The sequence below is a fragment of the Schistocerca nitens genome, chromosome 6 (genome assembly GCF_023898315.1).
Source record: "Schistocerca nitens isolate TAMUIC-IGC-003100 chromosome 6, iqSchNite1.1, whole genome shotgun sequence".
Taxonomy (NCBI): domain Eukaryota; kingdom Metazoa; phylum Arthropoda; class Insecta; order Orthoptera; family Acrididae; genus Schistocerca; species Schistocerca nitens.
Genome location: NC_064619.1, coordinates 571,746,686 through 571,772,995, shown reverse-complemented (window position 1 = coordinate 571,772,995; position 26,310 = coordinate 571,746,686). Strand labels below are relative to the sequence as shown.

At 40.9% G+C, this 26,310-nt stretch overlaps 1 protein-coding gene across 1 annotated transcript in view; it reads right to left on the bottom strand.

The window, feature by feature from the left end:
- Positions 1-841: 841 nt before the first annotated feature.
- Positions 842-26,310, bottom strand: part of LOC126263475 (cytochrome P450 6k1-like) — a 52,422-nt gene continuing 26,953 nt past the window's right edge. The window contains exons 7-8 of the mRNA XM_049960569.1: positions 1,640-1,891; positions 842-1,110 (exon numbers count right to left, since the gene is read on the bottom strand). Of these exons, the coding sequence (XP_049816526.1) occupies positions 944-1,110; positions 1,640-1,891 (419 nt within the window). The 3' untranslated portion in view covers positions 842-943. The remainder of the gene's footprint in view (positions 1,111-1,639; positions 1,892-26,310) is intronic.

The following is a 26,310-nucleotide window of genomic DNA, read 5'->3' as shown; positions in this document are numbered from 1 at the left end:
AGTTTTTACTTTGTACTCTTTCGTGCTGTCTTGACACCACTCCAATTGCTGCGGACCCTTGTGTCCTAGTTGTAATGTTACGTTATAGTTTTAATTTTAGATTACTCGTTACCTTAAAAGCCAATCACACGCTATTTTTATGTAGAATGTGTTCAATTTTATCTGACGCAGCCCTCCTGTGCGCCATTGCAGCAGTTTTCTTTTTCTTTTCATTGACTTTATTTTGTTGAGATTTACTGAATTGCTCCACTCTTTATTTTATTACATATATGTTATTCTACTAAAATTATCAAGTGCTGCATTGTGCTCAGAGATTTTGAATACTGGTACCATAATGTGCTGTTCTATTTCACTACTCTCACGATGCCAAAGAGTAATTGAATAACACTCTAGAAACAAAACGGATACGACGGAGACGTACAGTTGAGTACATAGCATCGCCTCAGCATCTAACACCTCTTAGTCTCCCTAAGTGTGGAATGCCGAAGGGCGACGATTATTGAAAGAGGCCAAAAATACTGAAGGCTCTACAAGAATGCGTCAAATGTTCGAGAAGAGCCATCGTACCGGTCACAACGGCAGTTTTTTCAGAGGGCGACAATGGCATTATTTCGTTGCTGATGGCGGTCACTTCGATCGAATACGTACGGTCACCCAACAATGTCGCATTAATAGTAGCTGCACTTCATTTCTTCCAAAGACCTTAAGTATCAAACAGTGAAAGTTCTGAATCCTCCTTGAACTGCAGGAAACGTTGGAGAATTGTGCAACAGGTGAATAAAAAATGTACTACAAACCATATTTTGTAGCTGGAATGAAATAATTTATTGTGTCCTCACCATTTCCAACCACAAAGATGACATTTACAAAACAAATAGTATAAAAAGTTACACAGACAAACAATGCGAAAGACGGTTGAGAGTAACCACTGAGATATCTTTGATTACTTCCTCTGGACTAGTTTCAGTTGTATACCAGTAGTAGACATCAGAACCGCGGACCATGCACTGTACTGAAGAGGCACCTTGGTTTCTTCACATCGGCGAACTTCGTATTTGGACATCATGTACGCCAGACCGATCTTTGCCTGAAGAAGACCCAGACGCATACCTGGAAGGCAAAAATTAGTCCAGTCGTATGAGTCACATTTTGATTTCCAGTAGTCTCGTGTATAACTAATCACGCTAAGGTTATTTTCAAAAAAATGGTTCAAATGTCTATAGGCACTATGGGACTTAACATCTGAGGTCATCAGTCCCCTAAACTTAGAACAACTTAAACCTAAGTAATCTAAGCACATCACACACATCCATGCCCGAGGCAGGATTCGAACCTGCGACCGTAGCAGCCGCGTGGTTCCGGACTGAAGCGCCTAGAACCACTCGGCCACAGCGGCCGGCAGTTATTTTCCAAAGGAAACATAGATAGAGGGAAAGAAGCGGCTTCAAAATCACGATTATTACAAAACGAAACCCAGTTGTCCAAGAAAACGTAACCGACGTCGGTTATCAAACAACTATCTTAGATGAAGCAGTTGTTAATAAAGAAATGCGTCGCTTCAAATATGTTGCAAACAAACTATCGTAAATTTTTCGCATGCTTTGTCTGTTACACCCATAGTAAGAGTCTGAGGACTTACCTATACAGTTCCGAGGACCTTCACCAAACGGCATGTACACATATGGGTGTCTCGCCGCTTTCTGCTCTTCTGAGAACCTCTCGGGGTCGAAGCGTTGTGGTTCTGGGTAGTACTCGGGGTCGTGGTGGAGGGCGTAAATCGGGACGAACACAGGCGTCCCTTTCTCAATAACAGGCCCACCATCGGGAAGCTGGAAGTCGCGTGCGCATCTTCGGTCAGTGCCAGCTCCCGGTGGGTGTTTTCTGAGGGTCTCTGTGGAACGAAATGAATGTGTATAGGAAATGAAGTAACTGACACACGCAATAGCGATTACAAATTTATAGTTTTCAAGATTTTCAGCGACTTCGCTAAAATTAAAACGAAGCGCTACATACATCTTTTCCAAAATGTCTTTCTTACAGTTGCATTAAATTGTTTTATTTTGATACTTTTCGGCTATCAGATGATGTATGAACTACAGGTAACTCAGTTCTAGACCGGTTCGTTCTGCGAGGGGCGTTCAATAAGTGACGCAACACATTTTTTTTTCTTTTCTGACAGCAAGTTGGGTTTCTTCAGGATTCCAATTCACCATATTATTCCCGACGGTTTTGACTATAAAATTCTATTTTTCAACATAATTTCCGTTCAATGGGACCGCCTTAGACCGGTATTACACTATTAAATTTCTTTGTCCAATATCTTTGCCAAATATCTTTGTCAAAGAAATTTGTTGGTGTAATAGGGAACTTTTTCCAATGTCGTCAAATATTTGATCAAATCTAGGGCTTCACTGTAGATTTGATCAAATAAGGCGCTTGTCTTCTGTTCACTGCAATGTGACGTGTTATCACGTGGAGCCCTAGCATCGCTGCAGCGTTCTGTCATCTGTATTGTTTTTATTAAACATTGCCAGTAAATACAAAAAAAAAAAAAAAATGGCTCTGAGCACTATGGGACTCAACTGCTGAGGTCATTATTCCCCTAGAACTTAGAACTACTTAAACCTAACTAACCTAAGGACATCACACACATCCATGCCCGAGGCAGGATTCTAACCTGCGACCGTAGCGGTCGCGCGGTTCCAGATTGTAGCGCCAGAACCGCTCGGCCACCAGCGGCCGGCTGCCAGTAAATACAATTGGTGTGTACTGACAACCACAAAGTTAATAGAGATGTATGAAGCTGATGATGCGCTTTACAACGTGAGGGGCCCTGAATACAAAAATAGATTACGAAGATTGGAGACCTGAATCTGACCTAAGCTAACCTAACCTAACCTAACTCTCTCCTGCAGCAAGGAATCGGAGTGGTACAGTGAGCCTGTCGTCTGCAGATATAGCAGTTCTTAAATGGGGTAGGACGTCAAACGGGCCGACTTGGAGCAGGAGAGGCACCACAGGACATTTTAATTTCCACTGTCTATACTTTTACAAGTAAATTCATAAAACTTTGTCAGCATGACCAGAAAGGATTCAGGATTGACACTCGTAGCAGCGGAGGTTCAAAAACATAACAAAATAATTTTTTTTACATGTGAAATTTCATCATTTTTTTACTTACTATTGGCTGCATTTGTTGCTATAGGTACACTTTTCTTCTTAAATAAGAGACTATTCGATGAATTTTTCACAGCATACAAACCATAGTTACAGGTGTCTGAAACTCTAGAATCTATTTAATTTATGAAACAATGAATGAACTGTTACGTTTTAAACTTTATGTTTAGAAAAAAATCAAATTTTGTAGTTAATTATCTCAATTTTTACCGCAGTTTTTAATAGATTTGGAAAATTCTAGAGCTTCATACACCTGTCTTGTGACAGCCAGAGCGAGAGCACCAGCAGCAGCGAGTACTGTTTGTATAAAGCGTTTATTTTGCATTTTGTTTACGACCTTCCACTAAGGAAGGGATTCTATTAGTGTTTATCTGCTCTGCATAGTAACTAACAGTTCTTGATAAAACTTTACGTAGTTTTCGTGTTAGATTTCTTAGTGTTTTCTTGATCGTTTAGAACAGAAAGCGCCCTAAAACCGTCTTTTGTTTGTTTCGCGGCCGTTAGCCACTAGTCACTTGAATCAGCAGTTGTCTTGTGACAGCCAGAGCGAGAGCACCAGCAGCAGCGAGTACTGTTTGTATAAAGCGTTTATTTTGCATTTTGTTTACGACCTTCCACTAAGGAAGGGATTCTATTTGTGTTTATCTGCTCTGCATAGAAACTAACAGTTCTTGATCGTTAGGAGAGAAATTTATTTTGTACTTATTTGCTGCGCTTAGCTTTTAAATAGTTTTTCTGGGAAAACCTAGCGTAGTTTTCGCGTCTCGTATTTCAGTGAGTGTTTCTTGATTATCAGAGTAGCTCATCAGAAGATTATCTTGGGAATTTGTCACCGTATAGAGTAGGGTAAACATAGTCATGTGTAGGGACTGTGGTTGTTGTGAGCGGACGCAAGGAGAATTGGCCAGTCTTGGGGGGCAGGTGGAGGCTTTGTCTGTTAGGCTCATCGAGCTCGAGGCGCAGGCGTCGGCTCGTAGTGGCGTTGGGGCAACTGTGGTGAGACCTATGCCTACTTCGGTGGCCTTGGAATCACATGGAACCCCTGATGTCGCTGCGTCTTCCGGCAGTGAGCATCTTACCGGTCAGCCATCACTCCAGGGTGAATGGCGGACAGTGGTGGGCTCGCGCGTGCCTGGCCGAAAGGCGAAGGTGGGATCTGGCCGCGTGGCAGCTGCCTTACCCCTTTCCAACAGGTACGGGGTGCTTCCTAGTGGTGATGACATCGTTTCCGAGCCACCACAGGATGCCTCGCCTGTTGGGCCAGTGGCCGATTCTCCGGCAAGGTCCCGACAGTCACAGAGGGCGGGCCTATTAGTTATAGGGAGCTCCAACGTTAGGCGGGTTATGGAGCCCCTCAGGAAAATAGCGGGTAGGTCGGGGAAGAATGCCAGTGTGCACTCGGTGTGCTTGCCGGGGGGTCTCGTCCGTAATGTGGAGGAGGCCCTTCCGGCAGCTATTGAACGCACTGGGTGTGACCGGCTGCAGATAGTAGCACATGTCGGAACGAATGACGCCTGCCGCTTGGGTTCTGAGGCCATCCTTGGTTCCTTCCGGCGGCTGGCTGATTTGGTGAAGACAACCAGCATCGCACGCGGAGTGCAAGCTGAGCTTAATATCTGCAGCATAGTGCCCAGAGTCGATCGCGGTCCTCTGGTTTGGAGCCGTGTGGAGGGTCTAAACCAGAGGCTCAGACGACTCTGCGACTATAATGGTTGCAAATTCATCGACCTCCGTTATTGGGTGGAGAACTGTAGGGCCCCCCTAGACAGGTCAGGCGTGCACTACACACCGGAAGCAGCTACTAGGGTAGCAGAGTACGTGTGGCGTGCACACGGGGTTTTTTTAGGTTAGAGGGACCCCCCCTTGGGCGAAACGATAAAATACCTGACGGCTTACCAGAGAGAACATCAGCATCGTTGATAAAGAACGTCCGTCCTCAGAGACCAAAAACAGGAAAAGTTAACGTAATATTGGTAAACTGCAGGAGTATCCAGGGCAAGGTTCCTGAATTAGTATCGCTTATTGAAGGAAATAGTGCGCATATAGTATTAGGAACGGAAAGTTGGTTAAAACCGGAAGTGAACAGTAACGAAATCCTAGACACAGAATGGAATATATACCGCAAGGATAGGATAAACGCCAATGGTGGAGGAGTATTTATAGCAGTAAAGAATTCAATAATATCCAGTGAAGTTATTAGCGAATGCGAATGTGAAATAATCTGGGTTAAGTTAAGTATCAAAGGTGGGTCAGATATGATAGTCGGATGCTTCTATAGACCACCTGCATCAGCAACCGTAGTAGTTGAGCGCCTCAGAGAGAACCTGCAGAACGTCGTGAAGAAGTTTCGTGATCATACTATTGTAATAGGGGGAGACTTCAATCTACCAGGTATAGAATGGGATAGTCACACAATCAGAACTGGAGCCAAGGACAGAGACTCTTGTGACATTATCCTGACTGCCTTGTCCGAGAATTACTTCGAGCAGATAGTTAGAGAACCAACTCGTGAAGCTAACGTTTTAGACCTCATAGCAACAAATAGACCGGAACTTTTCGACTCCGTGAATGTAGAAGAGGGTATCAGTGATCATAAGTCAGTGGTTGCATCAATGACTACAAGTGTAATAAGAAATGCCAAGAAAGGAAGGAAAATATATTTGCTTAACAAGAGTGATAGGGCACAAATCGCAGAATATCTGAGTGACCACCATCAAACGTTCATTTCTGAGGAAGAGGATGTGGAACAAAAATGGAAAAAATTCAGAAACATCGTCCAGTACGCCTTAGATAAGTTCGTACCGACTAAGGTCCAAAGCGAGGGGAAAGATCCACCGTGGTATAACAATCATGTACGAAAGGTACTACGGAAACAAAGAAAGCTTCATCATAGGTTTAAGAGTAGTCGAATCATAGCTGATAAGGAAAAGCTGAACGAAGCGAAAAAGAGCGTAAAGAGAGCAATGAGAGAAGCATTCAACGAATTCGAACATAAAACATTGGCAAACAATCTAAACAAGAACCCTAAAAAGTTTTGGTCATATGTAAAATCGGTAAGCGGATCTAAATCCCCTATTCAGTCACTCGTTGACCACGATGGCACCGAAACAGAGGACGACCGAAGAAAGGCAGAAATAGTGAATTCAGTGTTCCGAAACTGTTTCACTGCGGAAAATCGTAACACGGTCCCTGACTTCAGCCGTCGCACGGACGCCAAAATGGAAAATACTGAAATAAACGATATCGGAATTGAAAAACAACTGCTATCACTTAGTAGCGGAAAAGCATCCGGACCAGACGAGATACCCGTAAGATTCTACAGTGATTATGCTAAAGAACTTGCCCCCTTTCTATCAGCAATTTATCGTAGATCTCTGGAAGAACGTAAAGTACCTAGCGACTGGAAGAAAGCGCAGGTCGTTCCCATTTTCAAGAAGGGTCATAAATCAGATGCGAATAATTATAGGCCTATTTCGCTTACGTCAATCTGTTGTAGAATAATGGAACATGTTTTATGTTCTCGTATTATGACGTTCTTAGATAATACAAATCTCGTTCATCATAACCAACATGGATTCCGCAAACAGAGATCATGTGAAACTCAGCTCGCCCTATTTGTCCAAGAAATTCACAGTGCCGTAGACACTGGCGAGCAGATTGATGCCGTATTCCTGGACTTCAGGAAGGCATTTGATACGGTTCCGCACTTACGTTTAGTGAAAAAAATACGAGCTTACGGAATATCGGACCAGGTTTGTGATTGGATTCAGGATTTCCTAGAAGAAAGAACACAACATGTCATTCTTAACGGTTCAAAATCTGCAGATGTAGAGGTAATTTCGGGAGTACCGCAAGGAAGCGTGATAGGACCTTTATTGTTTACAATATACATAAATGACTTAGTTGACAACATCGGTAGCTCCGTGAGGCTATTTGCAGATGACACGGTTGTCTACAAGAAAGTAGCAACATCAGAAGACTCGTACGTACTCCAGGAAGACCTGCAGAGGATTAATGAATGGTGCGACAGCTGGCAGCTTTCCCTAAACGTAGATAAATGTAATATAATGCGCATACATAGGGGCAGAAATCCATTCCAGTACGATTATGCCATAGGTGGTAAATCATTGGAAGCGGTAACGACCGTAAAATACTTAGGAGTTACTATCCGGAGCGATCTGAAGTGGAATGATCACATAAAACAAATAGTGGGAAAAGCAGGCGCCAGGTTGAGATTCATAGGAAGAATTCTAAGAAAATGTGACTCATCGACGAAAGAAGTAGCTTACAAAACGCTTGTTCGTCCGATTCTTGAGTATTGCTCATCAGTATGGGACCCTTACCAGGTTGGATTAATAGAAGAGATAGACATGATCCAGCGAAAAGCAGCGCGATTCCTCATGGGGACATTTAGTCAGCGCGAGAGCGTTACGGAGATGCTGAACAAGCTCCAGTGGCGGACACTTCAAGAAAGGCGTTACGCAATACGGAGAGGTTTATTATCGAAATTACGAGAGAGCACATTCCGGGAAGAGATGGGCAACATATTACTACCGCCCACATATATCTCGCGTAATGATCACAACGAAAAGATCCGAGAAATTAGAGCAAATACGGAGACTTACAAGCAGTCGTTCTTCCCACGCACAATTCGTGAATGGAACAGGGAAGGGGGGATCAGATAGTGGTACAATAAGTACCCTCCGCCACACACCGTAAGGTGGCTCGCGGAGTATAGATGTAGATGTAGATGTAGATGTAAGTATGGTTATTGTGCTGTGCAAAATTCATCAAAGAATCTCTCTTACTTGTGAAGAAAAATGTACCTATAGCAACAAATGCAGCCAACAGTAAGTGAAAGTATAGACAGTAGAAAATAAAATGTCCTGTGGTGCCCCTCCTGCTCCAAGTCAGCCCGTTTGACGTCCTACCCCCCTTAAGTGAGTATTGTGCTTTGAGACATGAGGAATCACTTCACCGAGCACATACAGAAATGTATGCTCATCCATTCTTAAGTAATTGATGTATTACTTGACGTCCTCCACTATAAGCTCACGTAACAAGTTTTGTTGAATGCTTCACCCTGGTATGTTTCCTTTTTTTCCCCAGCTTCTCTTCCGCATGTGCACACAGTGCAATTGTGGTACATGCAACTGCTGCGGTTAATAACAAGTTGTTGTTGTCAGCCATCTTGAACTCTGACGAAAAGTATGATGACAATGTAATACCCCTTTTTAGCGCCACGTCAAAGATCTTTGTCAAATATATTTGACGGATATTTGATCACATCTTTGATCAAATCTTTGACAAAGAAATTTGATAGTGTAATTCCGGCCTTACGCCACCTTACTGGAAGGGCCCGTATGCCCGCATGGTACCACCGTCGGAGCCAGCGTCGCCACGCCCTTACGATCAGCCTCGTAACGCACAAGGAATTCCGAACAGATGGTTTCTCGTTGCTGCTTACGCTCTTATGTTAGGCGGCGTGGAATCCAGCGGGCACACACTTCTGAGTACCCGAAATAGTGGACGAATGTGTCAAACAAAGACGTCCAGTTGAGCAGCGAGTTGTTTAATTCCGATCCGTCGATCACCTCGATTGAGAGTCATGAAACTATTCGCAGCTGCGTATATGAACAACCATCACTTGTATAACGGAATGAAGTCAGTGAAAATTTGTGCCGGATCGGAATTCGAACCCGGATTTCCCGCTTATCGCGAGCTATTACTTTTGTGTTAGCAGAAGAGCCAGCAGAGTGTTACGAATGGAGGCCGAAATGCACGCGTTTTAGCTCACGCAGGCTGGCGTGAGGAGGGAAGAACTATACTGACGTGAGGTCTGGAACATGACAAGGAATGAGAATTCAGAAAGCGGACGTAATTAGCTTCATACTTAACTTTAATCCATTAATGACGAACGTCGCTCTTGACGGTACATGATTCACAATATTATCTGTTCAGAATACATTCTTGAAGTAATTATAGTAACTGAATATGGAGCCATGCTAGGTCGTAGCAAATGACGTAGCTGAAGGCTATGCTAAACTGTGGTCTCTGCAAATGAGAGCGTATGCAGACAGTGAACCATCGCTAGCAAAGTCGGCTGTACAACTGGGGCGAGTGCTAGGGAGTCTCTCTAGACTAGACCTGCCGTGTGGCGGCGCTCGGTCTGCAATCACTGATAGTGGCGACACGCGGGTCCGACGTATACTAACGGACCGCAGCCGATTTAAAGGCTACAACCTAGCAAGTGTGGTGTCTGGCGGTGACACTACAATTATCTTGCCGTTAAGCTATCTGAGCACACTTCACGGCTAGATCAAAACTTCCACATGTCGTCAATCATGCACTTGTACATCCATTATGAATATTCCAGTACAGGGGAAACATTTTAATTGAAAGCCGCTTGCTCGGTGCCGACGGATAAATACGATAGTGCCTGAGTTGTTCAGGAGTACGATGCAATGTTCCTTCGGACATGTAATCCTTCTGAACACAGTACTTCTGAGCAACACAGGCACTATACTATGGAATGAGAGTGTCCGCACGTTCCAGCATTACAGGAGTGACAGCTATGTGCCATCAGCCGGTGTTCGTTGCAATGTCTCCGGAGACATTCTGCAAGCGCTTATGAATACCTGCAATGCTCTAGTTTTCCGCCAAAAGAAAATCAGTGACAGCTCTCTGCTCCGTTACAGACGCCAGTTTGAAGGCTACGTGAACGGAAGGCGGAGCCACCTATCGAAACTACATGAAATTACAGGGGCTGCGGCGGCAATATTCCCCGATGACCCACAAAAAATTCCGCATTATTTCAACCGAAATTCGCCGAGAAAAATATGTGTGGCGCTGGCTATTGAATGCCTGTCGCAGTTATGAAACCGTGTTCGGTTTCGAACTAATCAATCTCGCACAAATTCTAATTATACAGAACCAAAGGCGGAAATCAAGCGAATTGTCAAACCTAATCTACTGTATCGAACAAAAATACGAATTCTATCCTTCCACAGAGGTTTAATTAATTTATTACAGAAACTCATCAGATGGCCGTGTCGACAATCACTGCCCAATTAAAGATCTCAGCGTGATCTAACTTTTTTTTAAATGTATTCAGTTGTGATGAAATATGTTATTCCATTTTCGTTGTTTCAAATTGCTTTCTAAACATTCTGCGTGGTGTCTGTCTGTTCTATATCGTGTCTCCCTACCACTTTCGCGCAACGACGCTCTGAGCGTGTTTTTTTAGGGAATTGACTAGTTTGAACCTGGGACCTGTTGCTGGTAAGGAGACGCCAGACCACACATGACATGTAGAATTCAGAAGAGTTCAGTGACACTAGCGATGATATAACTAAATACTTAGTGATCTCAGCATCAGCTCCACTGCAATCCCTGTAAAAGAATCTTAATACTAACTAAATTTAGTGGAAGGGGTTCAAGGCTTTCCTATTTTTAGGTAGCTGGGAAAATAACGTCGAAAAAGCAGTTAAGTTTACCATTGGAAATTTTATTCTACTCACAAAACATCGTTTATAAATTGCACTATTGATAAAAGGAAATGTTTTAATACAGGATGGTAAAAACCGACTGCATTCAACAAAAATGTGAACGAATATTCCCTGAATGGGTTTCCAAGTTCAACAATGGATCGAAGGATGACCTATACCATATCACATCTATAATCTAGGTTTAAATTAAGTTTTACAAAAGAGAAAACTATCAAAATGGTCTACAGTGACCCTCAATTATCTTTAATTACTTATCTAACTTGTCGTAAATTACAGTGGCTGATGTGGCTTCTTAATAACTATATAACAGAAAAATCATCGCATTTCAGATTTTTACTTCAAGTGGCAAATGTGAACACCATGAGCTTTAATTGACGATCGACACTAGCATTACGCAAAAAGGGGATGTAACAGATGAGACTTCTGCAGTTCTGAGTGAAGCTTTATGCGCTGCTATGCGGCATCGCGTGCGTTCATTACCTTGTCGATGTTCGTCAGGGGGCGGCAGACAGAACAGCTCCACTCACCTCGCCGTCTCCGAAGCAACTCTGAAGCAACTCTCCCCTAACTTCTCCTTACTACAATTGTAAGTAGGCTGTTTATGTTTTCTTATTGGCAACGTTACGTAGCGCTCTGTATGAAAATCACTGGCTGTGCTGTGTGGAGTCTGTGGCTAGTTTGCATTGTTGTCTGCCATTGTAGTGTTGGGCAGCTGGATGTGAACACCGCGTAGCGTTGCGCAGTTGGAGGTGAGCCGCCAGCAGTGGTGGATGTGGGGAGAGAAATGGCGGAGTTTTGAAATTTGTAAGACTGGATGTCATGAACTGCTATATATATTATGACTATTAAGGTAAATACATCATTTGTTCTCTATCAAAATCTTTCATTTGCTAACTATGCCTATCAGTAGTTAGTGCCTTCCGTAGTTTGAATCTTTTATTTAGCTGGCAGTAGTGGCGCTCGCAGTATTGCAGTAGTTCGAGTAACCAAGATTTTTGTGAGGTAAGCGATTTGTGAAACGCATAGGTTAATGTTAGTCAGGGCCATTTTTTTGTAGGGATTTTTGAAAGTCAGATTGCGTTGCGCTAAAAATATTGTGTGTCAGTTTAAGCACAGTCATGTATAATTTTTCAAAAGGGGAAGTTTCATATCTCGACCCATAGCCGAGGATACCTCACTGGAATCTTCTGATTTTTTTTCTTGTGGTTTGTGTAATTAGTGTAGCTACTGTTTATTGCTAGCGCGTAATTGTAGAGAGAATCTCCTTTGTAGTTGCTTTTTGTTGTGGCATGCATGTAGATTTGCACCAAGTATTTCGCAGCTGCGCTTGCAATTAACTAGATATTATTTTCAGTGCTATGTTAATGTGTTCTCTTATTTTTGCTCTTCAAATTGTGTTTTTCCGTGTTATCGTGTGAAATATTGTGACAATAATGGCGTGTGAAAAACGTAATACTAGGCTCCAAAGTAAACTGAGAAATGACAGTGAAGACGAAAGCAGTGTGTTAGCGCCACCATGAAATGAATTAAGTAATATTCAAAGTAGTAATTTGGTAATTGTGCATAGGGAAATGGAGCGGGCGTCAAATAATGGTGTAGACAGTGAAACAGGTAGTGAACAGGGAAGCATTATCGATCAATCGGTCGGCAACAGCTCGCCTCAGGAATCGGGAATGACAGAACACAATACTGCAAATACTGTAGATTCAGGTTTTGGGTTCTCACCGTTTTCTCAAACGAGTCAAGACACATTTTCCGCTTGTCAAAAGCCGAAAAGCACTGAGGAACATGTTTCAGACACCAGTGCATTGTTATTACAATTAATGCAACAAATGGGACAAAAGCTTCAAAAGTTAGACACAATGGAACAAAATCAGAGACAAACACAGCAAGAGCTTCAAAAGTTAGACACAATGGAACTAAATCTTCAAAAGTTAGACACAATGGAACAAAATCTTCAAAAGTTAGACACAATGGAACAACACCAGAGACAAACACAGCAACAGTTAGACGCAATGGAACAAAATCTTCACACCACGCTTGAACAAACACGTGAAGATTTAACCACTGAGTTACATAAAATAGAATCGAAATGTCTGTAATGACGTAAAAACACAAATTTGTGAACATTTCCAACCTATTTTTTCGCGTCATGAAAATGCATTACAGAATCACGAAGAAGCCATAAAAGAACTGCAAACTATTGTTCATGAAAATCATGAGACCTTGCAAGCTAAAATGGACTCAGTTGCATCTACCAATTCGGTTACGCAACTTGCAAAAACTCAGGAAAACTTAAAGGACACAGTGGAAAGACACATGGAGGAAATTAGTTCATTATCAGAGAAAGTAGTTGAACTTTCGGATCAGCTAAATAATTTATCTACGAAGGTAGATGATAATCTGAATGACACAAAACCAGTAGTCTTTAATGACACAGAAGAGTGCGAACAAATTAGGAAATTCAAACAAAATCAGAATCAAATTAATACGCAACACCAAAGAGAAATCCGGGAAGTACAAGATCAGCTGACACAGGTAATACAAGAATTACGTATTTCAGACGCCACTCGCGCTCCAATACGGGAAGAGGGACATAGAAATACGGAACAGCCACAAAATAATAACTCAGGGCACTTCGGAAATTATGAAAGAAATTGGCATGGTACACCGAATTTTGAGATGGAACCGCCGAAACGCGGGAAGAGGGACATAGAAATACGGAACAGCCACAAAATAATAACTCAGGGCACTTCGGAAATTATGAAAGAAATTGGCATGGTACACCGAATTTTGAGATGGAACCGCCGAAACGACGTAACAATGACCGACATGCGACTCGCCGACATGATGATTTTGACTATAAGCTGTTCATTACTACACGTAAATTCAAAACATTTAAGAATTCTGGCAACGACATTCATCCACAAGCATGGCTCCATCAATTCTCTCATTGTTTTCCTCCCAACTGGTCATCAGAGCACAGATTAGAATTTATGTGTGGCTACTTAGAGAATGAACCAGCTGTAAGAATGCGATCGCTCATTCACGATTGTCACAGTGAAGGAGAATTTTACCATGCCTTCCTCTCAGCATATTGGTCTCAAGCTACACAAGACCGAGTAAAACATAGCATCATAATGATGAAACATTTCGAACAATCTGAATTTTTCAGTCTTGTGAAATATTTTGAAGACATGTTGCACAAGAATCAGTATCTGTCAAACCCATACAGCCCCTCAGAACTCATCCGCATTTGCTTAATCAAATTACCTGAACATTTACGACATATTATTTTGGCAGGACGTTGCAAAGACGACATTGAAGCTTTTCAGGGACTTTTACAAGAATTAGAAATTGACACTGACAATCGCGGAACGCAAAAACAGGAACACAACAATTACAGGTCACATCCGTCACAATTCCGCGATGAAAGAAATAATAACTGGACACGACAAAGCTATTCTTACAACGTAAATCGTGACCAAAACAGACACCACCCGTATGCCAACCGTTGGCAGAATAGTAGTTACAGCGAAAGATCGCATTTCTGTAGTAACGAATATGACAGAGGTAAACATAGAAACAGACAATATGGGAACCAAAACAATTATTTCCAAGGGAGACAGAATAACTTCAGACGCAACAGTTCATCGCACAGCTACGATTCAGGGAGAAATTCTCCACCACGTGACCGACAAGAAAGAAATTATGGAATCTACATACATGCCGACAGACGATATAATCGTAACGACAGACCTGAATTGCATCAGAACTGGCGGGATTCAAACAGGGCAGGGCCTTCTCGTCAAGGTGAATTTGTAGAAGTTAGGTCTCCTAATCCTAACGATGCGCGCCAACAAAGAGACAGACAATGACCCGCACCGCAAGCAGCCACGTGCGCCGGCTGGCTTGGTGAAAAATAACATAGACGCTAACCTTGAGAAAACTTTTAGTATTCCTTACTGACATATACTGCATGATAATTGCGTTCAAGTTGAAACTCTGCGTACTAGGAAGGGTAAGGGATTGCACCACTTTTCACATGTAAAACTGTTTATTGAGAGATAATCTGTTTTTTTAACTTAATTTTTGCTACAAAATCTTTCACTTTACATTACTAGTATGCTTTGTCAGACTTAGAATCTGTTAAGATGCAACAATGTTTGAAGTTAAATATCCAGTCAAGAACCAAGAGAACTTATTTAAACAAAAATTACGAATGCATTGTTATAGTGAACAGACGACACAATGTTGTTATTTGTACCTTCTTGCTTGTTAGTTGCACGATCACGTAACGACTATAAGGCTCACATACTTAGAACATTTACCGGCACTGCTAATGAGATTTTCATGCAACATTTTGGTTTACTTGAAAATAAATTCTGGATTTAAAGTACTTTCAGTGAGATACCAGATGACACAGTGGTTAGTTTATGTGACAGCTACACGATTTTATCACGACGCTACTAATGAGTGACAATTTACAATGTTGCTTTTTCAGTGTTTCTGTTTTATATCTGCACAGTTTTTCTGTATTATTCTGGATAGTAAAACATGTTTTAGTAGTGACTTTTGTGGCATAGCTACAATGAGACTGCCTTTTCCGTAGCACAACAATACATTACAGCACAGTACTTTCTTCATCATGGCAATAAGCGTAATAACTAAGATATCTATACGCAAAGCATTTCACTTTTGTTTATCATGAGGTAAGTACATTGACTTCTGCAGAACTTAGCTTTCGGAGGATGACAACTACGACACTTCCACAGAGATTATCTTACAACAAGATGCAGAGTTTAGCGCTACAGTATATGTATTTGAGTGATTAATTTTATACTTAAATATTTATTTTTAAAGGTTTTTGAATTACAAAGAAAGTTTTCCGTGATACATTTTATTCCATTGCAATAATCTGTAACACCTGAGGGTATAATTACATTAATCCTCAGGGAGGTACACGCTTACTTTGTGTACCATGTGTGTGGCAAGCACAAGATTCCCTAGCTAATATGGTATTTGCTTATACAACTTTACACATCGGTACCTTATTTCTCCAACACAGAATTACACAGCTATCTGATTATTTAACAGAGAAACAAAAAAATTTTTTATGTCAGTGACACATGTTTACGAAATTACACAGTTGGATAATTTCACACTTATAAAATTGTTTTTTGTCTATACTTTGTGAACTGTTCATATTTTTTTGGAACCATTGTGATACTATGAGAGATTTGAATGATGTATTTGGTATGGGATCATGATTTTAGAGTGCGTTTGAGGCAGATGACACTATTGAAATGAGCAGAGAATTTTTTTTTAGGTTTTGAAATTATTGGAGGAAGCTACGATGATTTTGAGAGTTGACTGAGGTGTTATGATGTTATTATTACGATGACTATGTGTATTATGCTGTTGCGGTATGTTTATGATCAATAAGCTGATGCTACATGAGTTATTTGATTATGCTACGTATCTGTTATGATGAAATATTGAAGTAGTGTTGACGAATAAGGTAAGGAGTAATGAGTAGTGGTTAGGGACTCTGGTTTGTGAAAAAGGTTGTTGGAAACCAAGAATCGTAGAGTTATGAAATGTATGTAAATGCGTGAATGTATTACAATGCCGACGAAAATTTTTTGGACACTGTTATATCAATAGGATTTTGTTTCTACATATTTGTAATGCAAATTCTTGACCTGTGAAATATTTTTATATGAGACTGTCACTGTAGCGGAAACTGCTGTCGTAAATATTTTCGTAAGAAAGTTAAGTGACCACCTGCACGTAATGTGTCGCGGGCAGCTGCGCAACAGTCGCCTGGAAAAAAGCCATTAGTCTGTGCCTTTCAGAGGCACAGGTGAAAAAAAAAGAGGCCATTATCCTCGCTATTGGCATTTCTTTGTAGAAAGCATCGCAAATACGACACGCTCAAACTTGAAAACATATGATTATATTGTGGAGCTTTCAATTTATGATATTTACTAAAATGCCTAATGAAATGATGAGAAACATTTTACATCTATTGTCTTTCTAGTTGAGAGTTTGCTCATTTTGTTTAATATCAAGTTTCTAGCTGCAGCAGCATTGGTTAAAATAGAATTTTATAGATGTACTAATATAAATATTTTTTGTGTTACAGATCCAGTAAATACTAATTTTGTAATACACTTCCCAAAAAATGAGGGAGCACAAAGACATTTCCCTTCACAGGAACTGCATACATAATTTACTTTTCAAGTACTTGGTAATTTTTATGGTAGAATAAGTTGTGGTGCACCACTTTAACTACATAGACATTACGATGTAAATATACATTTCCCTTGTCTGCATAGTTATTTTTACTGTAATATTTTTTTCTGCTTGAGCTATGTCATGTTTAGATATAAGTTATTACATTTTCTGCTGCTGTTTGCCAGGCATAGTGCTACTAAATTTCACTTTGTATTACTCTGTTAAGCTAGTTTTACTACTGATTTATTTTTCTTGTTGCTGCACATTGGCTCATTTAGTTGTAATGTTGCATTGCTTGGTAATTTAGATTTATTGCAGCTTGTTTTGACAATTTCCATTTTTTTCATTGCTGTTTGTATTAATTGTTTTATGCTGCTGCATTGCCTCATCCCTTAGTTTAGCATCTAAGCTCAGTAGATTTAAGATAGCTTAAGATGGGGTAGGCTATATGAGAGAACGAGTTGTGATGAATTGGAAGAAATGCATTGAGAAGCTATAAGAAAATGGTTTGGCCAAAAAAGTATTTTGAAAGAGGATATGAGCAAAAAAGGATTTTCTTGGAAATAAATGATGAGGTAAGATAATGGAAAATAAATAATGAGGTAAGAAATATGTGAACATATAAATACAGAAATCATGCTTGGATAGGATTTTTTTGGTGGAAACAAATGTTGAAATAAGACGAAAGATCTATGGAATGAAGTTTTTAGGTTGGACTGCAGTACCAAATGTTACATTGAAAACAAACCCTGCCCTTTCCTCTTATGTTATTCTGCTATGTGTTTGTGTACTCTTGTATATTTGTGTTTTTCCTGTCTTTATGTGTTTAGCTGATATGAGTTATGTAGTGGAATTTTTCTAATAATATGTTATTTTCTTTGTAAGGATGTTTAGACATTATTTATTCTGTTTTGTTTTAATGCTCATGAGTGAAGTTGATGTTTCAAAAGTTATTCTGATAATTTATGTATTTACTTATGTCATAATTCCTGTAACACTTATGTATATGTTCATTTCTATTCTTTTGTAAAGTCTGTGTTACTACAAATGTTATCTGTATCGTTATGTTTTTTAATGATGTATTTTGTACCTTTGTTATTGTATTCTTATGTTATAAAATTGTAATTGACACCAGTTCATCAAATTAAGTAACTTGTAAGTTACATTTCACTGCACACGTTTCTGTTGGTCATAGTATATGGACAATATGTGAGAAGTAGAGACTGTTAGTGTTTGCACGTGCGTTAATAATTCAGCAAGGGACTGGATAACAGCATTGCTGGTTCTAAGGACAATTCCAAAAACTTTGTGAGTGCACAAGTGGTGGTTATGGACTTGCTATATTATCCGCAAGACTCTTCAATGGTGATTGTGCACCTTCACAGTCACAACAGATGGCTGTTGGCCATCTCTACAAGGTCTACAGTGGGTCTGCATCTTTGATGACCCACCAATACCATTATTTCTACAAGGACTACAGTGGGTCTACACCTTTTCTGACTCACCAGTACCATTATCTCTACAAGGACTACAGTGGTTCTACACCTTTGATGATCCATCAGTACCATTATTTCTACAAGGACTGCCGTGGGTCTGCACCTTTGGTGGCCCACCAATACCATACTGTCTACCAAGACTATACTGGGTCTGCTCTGTGATGACCTACATACTAATATTCTTCAAAACGTCGAATGACTCTGCTGTGGGTTTGCTCTGTTGTGGCCCATTACCTGTCAGCATGTCAAGAGTCAGCACTGTCTTTCCGTTGGAAGGACAACACTACTTCTTCAAGACTGCATGGAAATCCACTACTTCCTTGTGCATTGTCTTTTACTGCTCAGACTTTGAGAAAAGAAACGGCAGTTTTACTGTGATGAATGATCAGGACTGTCTTTATGGACTGTGAGAAAATTTTAGCTTTTGACCAACATTGTATCAATAAGTGTGTGCATTTGATTTCTTTGTTATTGTAATTATGAAAAATTTTATCAAATCCAATGTCCAAAACAATTTGCAAAATTTTTTGTGGGGAGCATGAGGGCTATGTAAGTAGGCTGTTTATGTTTTCTTATTGGCAACGTTACGTAGCGCTCTGTATGAAAATCACTGGCTGTGCTGTGTGCAGTCTGTGGCTAGTTTGCATTGTTGTCTGCCATTGTAGTGTTGGGCAGCTGGATGTGAACAGCGCGTAGCGTTGCGCAGTTGGAGGTGAGCCGCCAGCAGTGGTGGATGTGGGGAGAGAAATGGCGGAGTTTTGAAATTTGTAAGACTGGATGTCATGAACTGCTATATATATTATGACTATTAAGGTAAATACATCACTTGTTCTCTATCAAAATCTTTCATTTGCTAACTATGCCTATCAGTAGTTAGTGCCTTCCGCAGTTTGAATCTTTTATTTAGCTGGCAGTAGTGGCGCTCGCAGTATTGCAGTAGTTCGAGTAACCAAGATTTTTGTGAGGTAAGCGATTTGTGAAACGCTTAGGTTAATGTTAGTCAGGGCCATTTTTTTTGTAGGGATTTTTGAAAGTCAGATTGCGTTGCCCTAAAAATATTGTGTGTCAGTTTAAGCACAGTTATGTATAATTTTTCAAAAGGGAAGTTTCACAATTTACGGAAGTTGGTTTAAAAAAAACTATCTGGCTGTGTTTTCATCTGACCAATCAGGGTCTCAATGTTAACCTTAAGCTCCGCCTACAAAAATTCTGTCTATCCAATGAGAAACGTTATACTTTTCGTGGTGGGGCAATGTCTTTAAAGTTTGCAACGTAACAGAGAAGCGAAAAAGTCTCACGCTAAAACTTGCGGTTGGTGTAGCCCTTTTTGTGTTATCGTAAGATCTATACTGTTCTTCTGGAGGGCTCTAGCTTTTAACATGGGCTGGGGGGGGTGGTCTTGACGTAACAGAGACGCGAAAAAGTCTCACGCTAAAAACTTGCGGGTGGCGTGGTCCTAGCAGTTAGCTGGCGACGTGGGTGTCCGTCCGTCCCTTATCGTAGGGCCTTCCAGCTTAACACGGTTCTGCTCTCGGCTTCTGTTCTCGTTTCTCCCCTCGGAAGTGCGTCTGTCTCACGGTGGGAAGGTATGACATGCATTTAGGCATTCTTGTGTTAGTCTGTGGTATTCCATTTGCTCACTCATTACTCGTATTACTTTGGTTAATTTAATGTCACGATTTATTCGGAGCTATGTGACATACTACTGGATTTGCTTATCATGTCAGGGTTTTCATGAAAGGTGTTGGATTTGCCTGACACCTTACAGCTTTAGTACACTATCTCGACGTTGCTGTTACCCAAGAGCTGAATACAATTAGACCATTACTATCTGCCTCGTTACAGATACGAAACATATGAACCCTTTAAAGTGTAAAGTTCGGTGACAAGTGTTCTGGACTGCTTAGCTGCGAGGTATTAAGTATTGTTAAGTCTCTTACTCTTTGTTTTTCCCTGCTTCCGCATTCTCAGTTAAGTGTGTCATCATCAGTCAATCAATTTACATCTTTTCGTGGAACTCTGAATTCTGTGAGAAGCGATAAAATTTTGAAACACTTTCGAAAATATCACAAGTAGTTTATAAACAAGGGAAATGGCTGCCGGAACCACCAGTTTTGAGGAATCTTGATAACCACCGTTTGTTCGTTATCCTAATTCTAGTAACCAAGGTAATTCTAGTAACTACATTCGACTTTACATCTTCTGTTTTGTAGGACCCGTTAATGCTCCATTGATGTCAAGATAGTTTGGAAAACGATCACTTGCTCAATGGGCTGGGAAGGATACGCGAGTGACGTACCATTGGCTGTAGCCTGGCCTGATAACGGAATTTACAGTCAGTGTATATGAGGTTTCCCGACGGAGATATGAACTTTGTTCCTTGCGAACTACTCCACCATGCTCGCTGCGCTTCAGGTTCATACTTCACTGACACAATACCGGTGTTAGTTACAGTGATTAGGAGAGAATCTAGTAGAATCTGTCACATAATATGTAGTGCAGTAGATAGTATGAGGACACTGAAACGTAACCGACGGTAAAATCATTGTGTTCCCATGCAACACATGACGCTTACTTGTACCACTGTGATAGTTATTTGACATATTCTTAAAAAACATCCAGATATTATTAGCCACTAGTGCATGATTGTTTTGAAGAAATCCATCGTATTCATTAGCAACGCTAAAATCGAGTTAGTCAAATAAATAGAGGTAGGGGTGTGAGGTTACAATTTTTTGCCCCTTTCGTTGCCTTTCGTGCTCTTTTTCTTTTTTTAACACGCTAAGCGCGCCTCCAGTCCTGTGGAAATGAGTGTACTTTTCGTTTGGACAGAATCAGTGCATGGGATCGACAGTATCAACGTTAAAAAACCCTCGTCATAATTTTAATGAAGTTTATTAAAACATTCAGTACAAAGATGGGGCCAGATTTGCATTTATTACAAAAGCTAACCAAGCACCTGTTTAGTTAATTTTCGAAGTGATTTGCGCCCGTGTGTTTCTGTGTTTGTCTTGTAACTTTCATAAAAATATTTACGCACTTCATGCGCCTTGCCTTCCTCTGTTTCCAACTGATGCTTCCTTCTTTTTGTATCTACACTGACTGTCAACTGGTTCTGGTATAATCTGTTTGACATTTTCTGTCCCACCACATCTTGCAATACATACAACACAATGACACCAGCGGCGTTCAGGCAAATATCGAATGTTATCTTCCGATACAATTTTACTGTCTTTCTCAGCGGACTGCCATATGCACTCATCTGATCAGAAAGGCCAATAGCAGATTTTCCCCGTAACATTTCGTAACAATTTTTGGCTTTCGATAAATCCCTCCCACTAGCATGTATGATGGAAAGAACGGAAACGTCTCTTTTGTGTATCCATTTCAGGACCCTAATTCCTTGACCGTCCTCTTTTGCAATCACTTGCCCGAGTTTCAATTTGATCGTTATTATTTCCTTGAGCATTCTTTCGTGATTTAGTCGAAGGGTACAAACCAAAAGCCTATTCTTTGTGATGAGTTTGCTTGCCAAATCTACACTGGTATACCAATTATCGGTATATAATGCATGGCCTTTATTGAATATATCTTGACACAAACTCATCATAACATTTGTTGGTGTGTTGCTTTTTTTTATCAAGTAGTTTATCAGTGTAAATCCGGAAAGCGCAGCAGTATCTATTATCGCAGCGGAATTTAAACATTCTGATATAATATTCGTGGCTGTTTTGTTTCAAATATTCCTGAATATAATTCGTGCTCGTCGATACATAGTTTTTCAGAAGGATCATAATAGTTTTAAAATTTTGGTTCCATCCGTCAATAATGAATTGAACTTTTGAGAGGTGATCTAAAGCATCAACTTTTGTACTGCCTGAGAAATGCAGCATTCCCAACGAAATTTCGAAACGATCTCTTATCAGTCCTTTCCCGGGTATATTTGAAGAAACAGTGGATCCTGGGATCAATGTGTTGATGGAAGTTTCATCAATCCCACCAACAAAATTATTTCAAACACCGTTTTATTTCGTTCAATCCAATCCACAAAATGAACTCAAACACCGTTTTTTATCGTTCTTGTTTGTTGGAACCCACTGATTCAAACGTTTGGAAACCACTGTCGCTTGTGTGGCTCAAATATTTGCTTGTCCGTTGATGTGTCTGAGTATTCATCTGTGACAAAAAGTAGACAGAAATCATCAATTTTGATACACTTTTGCACATTTTCATCGCTCCCTTTGGCACCATGGTCAGTCGTAAAACACACAAAATTCGGCTGATTGCCTAGAGGATCAAATCACATACTCTGATCATTTACTGAGCCATCAGACGAGTTCTCACTTTCGGATGAGCAGTCACATCGTACTGCGACGTATAGGTGGAACAATTAACGCACTCAAGAAATCACGGTCTTCTCCTTTCGACGTTCTTGCTACTATGAGGAACCAAATTTTCTGAATGTAATTGCTGTGACTTTCTCTAAATGGTCGGTCGTGGGAGGCTGTCTTATTGTCATACCACGCCCTTTTATATTCCAACTAGGGATTGCGGTTAGCCCAGAAACAATCGGTTTTCGATTTTATCGACTTTTCCACGCCATTTTGGCCTGATTGTTAAAACCACTCAGAATAATTGATTTCTGAAATAATCGATTTTCGGTTTTTTATTCCCATTACTTCCTGTAATAAAAGTAGAACTCTAAGAAAGATTGAAAAAATTCCACTCTCTCGGTTTCAAAATACGCAGACTCAAAATTTTAAATTAAATAGAGAAATAAACAAAAACTAAGTCCGTGCACCGTTCATTGTCTTTTTAGAAAAGTGACAAGTGGTTGAATACTACAAAGAATCACCAGTATTCACCTACCGATCCTAAATTTTAGAAACACTGCTCAAAAATCATGTTGTTCAAATGGTTCAAATGGCTCTGAGCACTATGGGACTTAACATCGGAGGTCATCAGTCCCCTAGAACTTAGAACTACTTAAACCTAACTAACCTAAGGGCAGCACTCAACACCCAGTCATCACGAGGCAGAGAAAATCCCTGACCCCGCCGGGAATCAAACCCGGAACCTAGGCGTGGGAAGCGAGAACGGCGGTTCCAGACTGTAGCGCCTACAACCGCTCGTCCACCCCGGCCGGCAATCATGTTGTGATTGGGGATCATACCACTGTTTTGGCGTTACGTATAGTGAGTGGTAAAGGGTGAAAACTGAGTTTGAAGAACTCTGTTTTTTGTGTTAAGTCGTCCGTTTTCAAGGGCTACTAGCAAATAGAGGCGTACTATGAGGACACAGGCAGCAGCGCAGCTACTTTTTGTTCTTATTGTATGCTAAGAAAGAGTTATCGTTAGTTTCTAATTTATTACTGTTGCCATTACATCTTCTCTCTTTATTATGTCATAGAAATGTCAGATAAATCCTTAATCTTTCAAAGCAAGCGAAGCGTTGTACTTCTCTGCTACGTCACTTCGGAGAAATACGTCCAGACTAGGGTTCGTGCCATTCTGCAATACAACGGATGTCCAGCAACGACAGCGAGAAGTTACCGTATAGACCACGTGGGGGCAAATCCTGCACACTGCACGTGCACGCTTACCTTAAGCAACGACACAAGGCAACACGGACATTATTGTATCAGCAATGCTGTACAAATTTTCAAGTCATGTGCTTGTTGTTCGTTTCTGTCGGCGTTGTTATTAAAGTAGTACTGATCGCTTTTTCCATTTTCTACAATAACGCAGTATTTCAAATCAATGTAAATTTTACAAATAAAAATTACTCCTTTTCCAAAAAGAGGTTTACTTACAAACGAAAAACTTTAGCACTTTTTTTCAGAGTTATTAGTAAAAAATAAAAAAAATCTGTTATAACCGAGACCAAACAAATACAGAAAAATACCGTTTATGCAGAACGAAAATCCCGGTATCGGTTTAACCGGTCATTTTTCCCAATTGAACAACCGTGAGATGGAGTACATACATTTTGTTGACTTATCCAGCACGGCGGCAGTTCAGATGGTTCGAATGGTTCTAAGCACTGTGGGACTTAAAATCTGAGGTCATCAGTCCCTTAGACTTATAACTACTTAAACCTAACTAACCTAAGGACATCACACACATCCATGCCCGAGGCAAGATTCGAACCTGCCATCGTAGCAGCAGCGCGGTTCCGGACTGAAGCGCCTAGAACCGCTCGGCCACAACGGCGGCAGTTGTCGAGGGAATTTTTTCCACGGTAAGACCTGTCTCGTAGGCGGTAATTACTGAGCAGTCGTCGGATGGGTTGCTGGCAGCAGGTGCAGCATGACACATCCCTTTATACGCCAACTCAACACAAGTGATTCGTCAAGCAGGACTGACGCCTCAGCGAAAAGCCCAGTGAAATCAATTCCGCTCTCAACTTGTTGATTTCTGTCTGTCTGGGCACGTAACGTGCGTTGCCAGCTGTCTATAAGTCTTGCACTCCAATAAGGCACTTGGTAACTCATGCGAGCAGCAGAAACGACAAACGTCGGAACAAGATTACGACTTCTGACCGATGTTTACTTGTTTCAGATTGCTACCAACGTCAGTCCAGCAAATAACCTTTAGACACTGCCACTGTCGTCTCTATTTGTGTGCCGTTAACTCCACGTGTCACGCCTGGTTTCCTAAAGAAAAGCAAACGCCATTCGCTTACCTACGTAGTCAAACTACGTTTGTAGCGAGGTAAACTTGTCAGTACACGGCGAATTCCCTCGATTTCTGTTGTCTCAGGTAGCCTCCATGAGGCAACTGGACCGAGTTCTTCAAGCAGTGCGCAAGTAGTAGCTACACTGGGGAAAAAATACGAAATACCAACATTGGCAGTTAAGATGACAGATTTTGTTACGAAATGATTGGCGTCTAACGTCGGATTGCAGAAGTGGGTATTTAAATGGCTATCGTCAAAAATATGAAAAATGTTTGGTTAGTTCGTTAGCTAGTCAGATGATTTGTTTGATAATTAAAAATTGTTTGGCCTCATGACCACGAAACAAACAAAATTTATCCGAATCCGCGGGAAAACATTAATATTCGCGTCAACATTTGGAAAACTCTAATTCCTCTCTATCAAACCCCACCCTATGGGGAGAGAGTGAGAGTTTTAGTTTTAGCGAATCAAAATTTACGAAGTAAATAAGTTTTTTATCTATCCGTGACCATTTTCCGCGCAAAAACGAGAACATGGATTTTTTTAATTACAGCGAGAACTACCAAGAATCAAAATAAATCTTTAAGACAAAACGTACGTAGTTTTTTATGTAGAGTCTGATTCTGCAATAAGAAATGGGGGTTCCGATTTGAAATTTCAAAGTTGCCTCCCGCTCCATCCCCAGGAGGCTCGAGTGGCGGGCTAATTTTAGCACCAGCAGATGTCTCCCTCGAAAATAATCAACTTTGGATTCTACACATTTTTTCGTGTGATGCTTATTTTTCGAGTTATTCTGGTTTGTTAACTTAAAATTTACACCCTGTATATATGGACATTAGGGCAACGCCCTTGCCGCAGTGGATACACCGGTTCCCACGAGATCACCGAAGTTAAGCGCTGTCGGGCGTCGTCGGCACTTGGATGGGTGATCATCCAGGCCGCCATATGCTGTTGCCATTTTTCGGGGTGCACTCAGCCTCGTGATGTCACCTGAGGAGCTACTCGACCGAATAGTAGCGGCTTCGGTCAAGAATACCATCACAACGACCGGGAGAGCGGTGTGCTAACCCCACACCCCTCCTATCCGCATCCTCCATGAGGATGACACGGCGGTCGGATGGCCCCGGTATGCCACTCGTGGCCTGAAGACGGAGAGCTAATTATTTATATATAGACATTGAAAAAAGTGCGCCTTTTCACGTAAATCATCT